Source organism: Stylophora pistillata, chromosome 6 (assembly GCF_964205215.1).
Source record: "Stylophora pistillata chromosome 6, jaStyPist1.2, whole genome shotgun sequence".
NCBI lineage: Eukaryota > Metazoa > Cnidaria > Anthozoa > Scleractinia > Pocilloporidae > Stylophora > Stylophora pistillata.
Window position 1 is genome coordinate 31,257,111 of NC_142524.1, and position 9,371 is coordinate 31,266,481.

Here is a 9,371-nt window from a genome sequence, read left to right on the forward strand (position 1 = left end):
CGTTACATTTCCTTAAGCGTTAGAAAAAAATAGAAGTGAATTCACCAGCCTAGGTGGGTCTGTATTGGGAAAAACAGTGCCCTCTGTCTTGAGGACCGCCCTCGGGCGTTATCCAAGGCCTCGTGCAGATACGTACTAGTCTCCCACGCAGCCGTTTTTAGTCTCGTCACGCAACGTTGCGCGACGAGACCAAAAACGGCTGCGTGGGAGACTAGATACGGACCGACCTAGACTGGTGAATAACACATATATATCAAAGATGAGTCAAAATGCGAGAAGAACATCAATGACACACTCAGCTACGCTTCATTTATATTATTACCACATTTTGACGCCATCTAAGCTCTATTACAGACCATACATCTGGTATCACTGAATCTATTTCTTCATGTGACGTAAGGGCATGAAAAGGATTTCGTGATGGGGGATCTTATCCTAGTATACTTTTATTTGGGAGGATAATTTTGGTCCAGTATTCTTCACCTGCTAATCAAACAAGAGTCGTCCATTTCACAAAACCTTTTTTATGAATTATACAAGGCAATGATGATATCTTAGCTACACTAAAATTAACTGCATTAATCAATTAAAAATCGCTTTAAGAGAAAGATATATACGTGTGTTAGGGGAAGTTCTTGAGAAGAAGTTCACCTTTCACCTGGAAAGTTTGTCAAAATAATCAACAATTCTTGGTACTTCTGAAGCATATTGTCGCGTCTTGGTTTAATTTTGGTTTGACATTGTGCTGTTTCATTCTTCAGTGTCTGAATATGTCTATAAATCAAAAAGCTATAAATCTAGGAGAGCAGGCAAGGGCATGCTGTTTATGTTTAAGGACTACACTATAGGCAAAAAAAGAAAGCTAAAACGAAAGACCTTTTAATAATTTTGGGAAGTCAGTCTGATGAATAATAGGAGCAAAAAAATTAAGAAATTGTAAAACATAACCATGCATTTGTGCATGGGTTATGGTAGAATCATGAAAATGCTACATGTGAGTGCTCAAGAGTCAGAGTTAATAAAATTCAACAAAACCCAAGCCTTCCCTATTTCTAACCATAGACCCTGGTTCCATTTCACAGACATTCTTGTGAGTGGCTTGTTGCTTACTGTATAATATAATTATATCCTATGGTCGTATATTTTCTTATTTCTTTACAATTTGCATCTGCTTCGAGCTGGCATCTTTTGTTTCGAGCAAGGACAGCACTTCATTGATTTTTTTCGTGTAACTTTACCACAAGAATTAACCAATGGCTGCAGTGATGCTTCCTTAAAAAGTAGCAGCAACAGCAACAAGAGATAGAAGTCAAGAATATCATTGTTCATTTGTTTTTACAAAATGTCTCCGCGTGGAAATAAGAATAATAAATAGTTCAAGGACTTAGTTCATTAAGATCTTGTTAGACGTCGACTACCATCTTCTTATGAACATCCATATTACCAACAACCTGCCAATCAATGGTAAGTAATCAAATTAACTCTTTACTGCAAAAAGTCTGATAAATAATTATTAACTGTATTCTCCCTTCTGGATGTTAAATGTTTCCTTACAAATTACAAGGAGAATTTAGAGTTACATCAAGATAAGGCTATTCAACCAATAGGTTTGACCACTCTCAAAACTGCTTGGCCATGAGGAGAATTAAACTTGCGAAGAAAATTGCATGTACATGCTGATCTGCTCTAGGAGTTCAAGAGCAAATTCAATCTCGCACTACAGTTCAATCAGGGCAAATGCTCAAGTTTTCCTAACATTTTGTAAGCTTCTCTAGCTCGTACCTAATCATAAATTTCTGAATCTTTAATAGCATGCACTCCAAAGTTTTGTCATGTTACTTTATTAATAAGGTGGGTCTAAAAATGCCATCATCATACTAGAGTTTAAAAAAAAATCCTTACACATGGTTTTGAGCCACCTAAATGTTTGATCATTTAGCGACACCTAAAATATTATTTAAAAACATGCAACAATTAATCTGTTTACTTACAGCGCAAAATTCACTAAAAGAGATTTTCCCATCGCCATCCTTATCAGCATTTATTACAGTCTTATCCACAATTTGTTGTAGCTGAGTCTCTTTGAGGTTGTTTCCTACCATCATCTTAAGAACCTGGAAGAGTTCTCCATTTGATATGAAACCATCATTATCCATATCATATATCCTAAAGGCAACTATGTAAAACAGAAAGGAAAGAGGTTAGGTGAAGGCTGACAAGAAGCAAGGCATCCTGGTGCTTAACTGAAATGATGATTTCCTTGCTCAGGGCTCGAAATTAACGGTAACCCGTTAACTAATGGTTAGTAATTTTCAACATTTGGTGACTAAAAATTATTTGTCAAACTAACCCGACATGGTTAGTAAAATTTTCCAACATATTTAAACATTGGTGGACTTTGGGACAAAGAGCAAGTAGACCCGACTCTCAGAAGAATACTTAGAATACTCAAGTTGTTAAATCAACTTAAACTCTTTTTAGAGAATGTGCTGTAGATGTACTGTTCTTGACTAATCATTAACCTTCTTGATGTACTCATATGAACTTACATTTTAACTTGGATTCTTTGTCCCCCTTTACACTGAACTGTGAAACTCCTTCTATGAATTCTGATAAAAATAACAAAGCAACAAGCAAGTTGAAAAAAAAAAAAAAGATCAACAAACACAATAAACATAAACATCAGCATGCATACATACTGTGAAAAAGAGTTATCAGCTAAGGGTAAGACTGGGGCCACCAGGAACACCCTTGATTTGATTTTAGGACAACAGAACAAACTTCAACACCAAACTGGTTACTGCTCATGCTTGATAGTCAGTTTCTCACCCTAAATTTGCTTTTTCCTCTAAATTCATTTATGTGGTTAACAACTGAATCTTAAATTTCATATACATTGAATGCAGCAAATGACATCTCCACTTTGCAACCCTACAAGTTAATAAGTTGACCGCCGATTGAAAAGGCAGCGGCATTTTTTACATCCCTGATTACTGAATAAGCTGAGATCTGATTGATTGAATGATGTGATTCAGTCTGGCTGGATTTAAATAAATTGTTCCAGTTCCGTTTCATAATTGATTTTTAATCAAGAAGTTGCAGGATGAGCCTTAGTGCTGGTGTGAATAGTGTGTGTAGTTGGCACAGTGAAGGCCCTCCTACACCTCCCTGCTTGTTCAGCAGACTGACACGAGGTCCCTGAGCAGCAAGGATGTGTTACTATAGAATGGAAACATCTTGTGGTTAATCTTCCCAAATTGCCAATGACATAAAGCAACATTTATTTAGGAATTTAAATGTACAACTAGTTACACAAAAGAGGTACAAAAATAAGCATAAGATGATGTACTTGTATATCTACCAGTCACTCCCTGTGGAATGACAAACTGCTGGCTACCAGTTCTGGCACATTTGCGATGGAAACTACAAAATCTTGATTTTATCTCACATCTTTTCAGAGAATAATTACCAAATTTGACTGCTTATCTGTTCTCAATTTACAGCAATTCTTAAATATCTTTAACTTATATAATTATTATGTAAAATAGTACTAAGACAGAAATGACCACAAATTAGACACTACTATACAGGTAGACCTTGGGTCTCCAAAAAATTTTTTTTATCAACCTTCGTGCAGTCTACAAGTACAAAATTATTGCTTCATGTGCCTTAAACACTGTCTTGGACAACCACACAATTTCCTAACCAACAAGAAATCTCAAGCCCAAACTTCACAACTCACAATTCTGATTTCCAGTAGTGATGCCTAAAATTCAACTGAAACCTTGCACAGTGGTAGTGAAGAAATCAATAAATCAAAATGTTTCAGCAAATGGAAGCATGCGATCAAACCACAGCAGTTCGAACAGTGATCTTAGTGAGAAAACTGTGGTGGGTAAGGAAAAATTAATCAATGAAAGTACACATGTGGCATGATACCAGTAGCATCTCTTATGAACCAATCATTTACTGCTGTTTTGGGTGGACTTTATATAATATGCATCTACAAGCAAAATATCAATTTTCTTCCCCACAACCATTTGCCACCGGCTTAGACAAAGCCTTCGGTGATCATTGCTTACAAAGAAATATAAAAAAAATTATTCCAGAGGCAATAATTGTCAGAGCTGTTGATGATTGCATTTTCTTTTCAATTATCTTCCAACACCTGTCCAAAAAGCTACAATCAAAATTAGGACACCTCCTCACTCCTGTAGATATTAATTTTGCAGACAAAACATCTCCTGCCAAGCAATTTCCTTCCAAAAAAATAAATTGTTCTTTAGCTTTCCAGATGGTATTCCAAGATATCTTTACAGTTTTACAATAGTCAAAATGGAAAATAACTCGCGTTGATATCTCAGTCACAATCAAGACAGAAATGACAATCACCAAACCCCAAATGAAAGACTTCAACTAAATTAAGTAGTACATGTACATGACAACAGAAACTTGGCACATGCAGAAAAAATAAATTGGTTTTGAGAGATAGCTCTCAAGCATAGAGTAATTTCCTCATGTCTCTATTTGAGCCAAAGCTATGAATAATACATCACAGAAGGTGAAATTTGGTTTATTTAACATTGTTATTTTCAATTGGACCCCCACAAGGTGTTAAGAGTAATAGTTATAAGTTGGTATGACTCAGGGACCAGATAACACCCTTATTACATAAATACAAGATCTCTATCTGTAGTAGTCAATAGCTTTGAAATAATTATTTCAGGCCTTAATGTTTAAAAATTTACCCTACCAGTAGAATAAATCAGATTTGGTTTAGAAGACAGCCAATCTGATAAACTGTACTAACAAAGTTGGCTTGTCATTAGACTGACAAACTTGCATATAACTGTCTTGATGTAAAAATACAGGTGTCTGTAATTAAAACCCAGAGGAATAGTTTTGATAAAATAAGATGTATTGGAAGCAGTATATTCTTGCCTAGGCTGGGCCACTCCTCACCATCATTAAATTTACTGCACATGTGGAGATCCACCTGAATTTTTGTAAAATGACAATGAATCATTCTACTTAGTGAAGCTTTAAATGAGCAACAAGAATTAAAAACAACACTACAATGAAGTTGCCAATTTGGTTTCCAGATGTATAGTAGTCCTGTACCAAGCTTAGACGCTGTCATCACTTGGCATTTATGGTCTGAGGTTACAGTACATTTTGTGAAAAGTGCTCACTTTCCTATTTTCTTCCATTTTAAGGCTTAGAGTTTTGATCACCAAATGATAGCTTCAAAAATAGTTGACCTAGGCCTCCTGCTAGTGTGTACTCCCAGTTTCTGAATCATTGAATAAAATAATTCTTTACACTTTTACATCAGTATACATATTCTCCATACTGCTCTCTACACATTTTCTATGATGCTGGCAAAGAGAATTTGTTTAAAAATCAGGAGCTACTTTTAGTTAATGATCATTTCCTTTATTCTCCTGACCTTAACATTTAATTCAGGGGTGATATTGTAAGGAGAAATTAGATGCTGATCACTCTTGACTAAAGGAGTGTAAAGACCTCACTAACTTTAAGAAAACTTTAAAATCAAGGATGTTGAATGAGTTTCTGTTCTTACAACAAAATAGTTTTAACATATAGTTTTATATTTTTTACTATACACGTATATCTTTTAATTCTTATTGTATTATACTGTTCACTGAAAAACCCTTTTAGGGAGTGTTCAATAAACTTATAACTACTATTATTACTATTACTATTAAAGGGTTACAACATTTTGTCACAATGGGACAACAGAATGCACAAGATATGCAACCCTATTACACAATAGAACAGGGAAAAAATGGGAACAGAAAATGGCCCTTCTGAATAATCCAAACTTTAAGTAGGAATTCATTTACAAAAAAACTTCAATATGAGATTTCTTTGGGTTGTCAACAGGTTTTGCATGCACCCTATTTTAATGCTACATGGACCATTTCCAAATAATGCCAGTGGATGTATTTTGAAAACTTGTTGCCAAAATACTAGAAAATGAAACTAAAGTGGGAAAATAATCCCTTTAAAAAAACTCCTAAAACAGTCTCACATTATTTTTGCTTGTTAATCCCAAGTGTATGTTAAACCACTGAATGATGTGAATGTATAAATGTTCATTAATTCATCTGGAAACAATTTTGGAGGTAAACCAAAACAACAAATTCCTAGGACTGACTTAATAACTGATAAATTACAACCCAACTGGCACTGTGGAAACCTGATACTGGTGAAAAGTTGGTCCTCGATGCAAGACGACCTCGGTAAAATTTTATCAAGGCTGGGAGACTTTTTTGATGTACCAGGACCTTCTATTTTTCTTTTACAATTTATGCGGCCATTGATTTTACTATGCCATGACAATTACACCAAGTTAATTAATGGACTCCACAAATTTGCTTTTTCACCCTTGAAGAATTTCAATGTCACACTCCTGTATTCATTTGATTTAAAGTAACATGCTACTTCTTTCACTTTGTCTCTTGAAGAATGGGACAAATAAGAATCCACAAGAGGATCACATTTTTTTTCTAGTCAGCACTTTCTTGTTAAGTGGAAGAAAGTAATGTTGTTCAATGTTGAAACGATTTGAATAACTTGTGACAGTGTTATCAGAAGTTATTCAAATTGTTTCAAAACTGAACAACATTACTTTCTTCCAGCTAACCAAGGAACTTCATGGTGTAAGGGTCTGTGGCAAACATGCCACTCAAGACAAAGAGAGTATAAAAATTAATTTCCTCACTACTAAAAGCATCATCCTTGGCAATAATTATAAATTCAACTCAGCCTACAGCTCAGTATCTTTGAGAATCAACACAGTTTACTTGGATAATTTCACTTTTTCAACCTCAACTGGAAGCTATATTGAGTAGAATTTTCTCCTTTACAAAGTACCTTTCTCAAAACATTTTCACCATTGACAGAAGTCTTAATTTCAACCAAAACATTCATTTTCCACCAAGAAAAAAACACAGCACCCTCATTAATTTTTAACATGTTTATACTCAATGAATAGTTTTTAAGCTTTTAGCTATCTATGCAAAATAACTAGGCCACCTAGAGGTTGCCATCTAAAACTGCCCGACAGACAGAGTCTTTTGTTAGGCTTGTCTGCAGCCCAAAAATCATAATGTCAATCTTACTTACTGTTTTGACATATTTGTTTAAAAAGTTGGATCTCAAAATTTGACTGGGTTCTCCAAACAATAATTTTTGCTTAATATGTAAATTAACATGCTCAAAATTAGGTTCACTTTTGGCAAATTGGCTTGTCGTATCAAAAAGTATGGATGTCATACTGAAATATAAACTGACACTCAAGCACTAAAAAAATTGTGAGAGTTTTGCCGGTGATCGTTTTAATTTTCACAAATAAAAGGTTGGTTTTAACAAAGAAAAATCTTGGGACTACATTTAAGTTATTTTTGTTTATTTGAATAATACTGCGCTACCTAGCACATCCACGACGCTGACAATAAATTTACAAATGGAGTCACTCCAGACCTGTTTGCATTGAAAATTAAATGGTTAAATGGTTCCGAGATACTCTGTGAGCACAGAACGGGAAATTGTCAGAACCCACGGACGATATTGATCGCAATATAGTGTGCCCTCCTCGATCGGCCGCGCTCCAAGTTAGTTTGACTGACTTTTAGCGTTCAACGGATAACAGAAAATACAGCTGCTGCCCCTAAAAAGTACTCCATTCACACTTAATAAAAAAGGACGGCTCAAATGCAAGTCAGATCAATCGTAAACCCAGTTTAAACCATTTTAATTGGATACCAATTTCACTACAATTATATCCGTCCCTCGGCGAAATTCTTAAAAACCGTTGGGAGGCAGGTGCCTGATCAAGGCTTCTTTCAAATTGTTTTCGCAATAAAGCTCGCGGAAGACAAAAACCGTGAATACTTCTCGGTGCATGAGAAGTGAAAATATCGGTAATCGTTGTAATCTGTTTCCAAAAATTCGACAGAAAGTGAAAAAACACCGGATGCAAAGCTTACAAATTTTCAAAAAGGCTTCAACTTTGGGAGTTGCTGAATTTGATTGCAGATAACGTGACATATTTTCAATTAGCGATTTAAGCACACGATGTGAATAATCTGAGACTATTTTCATGGAGAGAGAGAGAGAGCAGAATTTAGGATTTAATTTCTTTGCCCAGCAACTTGCTGATTTTCTACGTGCATCACACGCAAACAAAAAGTTACCAACGAAATTATCGCCCGAGATGCAAAAATGCGTATGAATCCCGTATGTTTTCACGATATCGATCAAGCGATGTATTAAATAATACAACAGTCAAAAAGCTATATTTATTTCTAACCTTTAAAATCCACTTCGCCGTTCCCATCTGTATCGAAGATATCGATTACTCTTTGGACTAGAGGATTCTGCTGTAATTCAGGTAGTGACATAAACTCGTCAACAGAAAGGGCACCAGATTTGTCCAAATCGAGCTTCCGAAATCTCTTGCCGAGGCGTCTTATTTCGTCTGCATCAACTGAAGTTTCAAACGAACATCATTACCACAGGTATCGAGAAAATAGGCCGCGAATAAAAAGTGAGAAATTGTAAGTTCTACTGGACATAAATACAACAGACGCCGGGCGAGAGCGTTACCACTATACTTACAATGTGTCACCATATCACCTGGTAAAGAAGCTTCGTTTCCCTAAGAACGGAAGAAAGTTCAGAGATAAATTTTCAACATGTCCGCACGTTGATTTAGTCCTAAATAGATATGATAACACTGAGATGAAGTTCACCGTGGAAAACGATGTGTCTAAATAAGTATTAGACGCGTCCACCTCCTATAATAATTGCAACAACTATAAACACTCAACATGTTAAACATACGAGACCAAGTTTACTGTAAAATAGGGCAAATTCGTCCTAAAAAAAGCGGGCTTTGCAGCCTTACATTTGCTCTAGCATTAAGAAAGCAAGCATAATCGAAAACGAAACAACACCGATTTAGATGTCAACGCAACTCTAGCAAGATGAAAACTACAAGTACATTTATCTGCCTTTCCACAGCAACAAGCAACAGCTTTGAGGATGCTTTCGTCGATAAGCAAATGTGATGAAATCTAGAAACCATATCGCATCTATAAGCTTAACAGTCTATCAAGGACAGTTTTGAGGCACTAAAGAAATATAACATACCATTTTCAGTGCGTTTTCAGACCCTCCTAAGTAGCTTTAAAGTTTTAAAATGCGGCGATCAAACTTTGAAGAGTAGTTGGTTACTTCGAAGAGGGAACTTTACTGAATGGGTAGTACCCAGTCCACCAAAATTTCTTTCAATTGCATCCGGGAGTTTGAAGCAGCAATACTCCTTCCCAGTTTACTCACCG

At 35.7% G+C, this 9,371-nt stretch overlaps 1 protein-coding gene across 1 annotated transcript; it reads right to left on the minus strand.

The window, feature by feature from the left end:
- Nucleotides 1–1,303: 1,303 nt before the first annotated feature.
- On the minus strand, nt 1,304–9,317 carry LOC111338580 (calcineurin subunit B type 1). Its single transcript, XM_022945080.2, has 6 exons — nt 9,181–9,317; nt 8,647–8,686; nt 8,339–8,515; nt 2,550–2,609; nt 1,992–2,176; nt 1,304–1,451 (listed from the first exon to the last, which is right to left on the minus strand). Exons 1-6 carry the CDS (start codon nt 9,181–9,183, stop codon nt 1,404–1,406), a joined length of 513 nt encoding a protein of 170 aa, XP_022800815.1. The 5' UTR covers nt 9,184–9,317; the 3' UTR covers nt 1,304–1,403.
- Between the last annotated feature and the right edge of the window lie 54 nt (nt 9,318–9,371).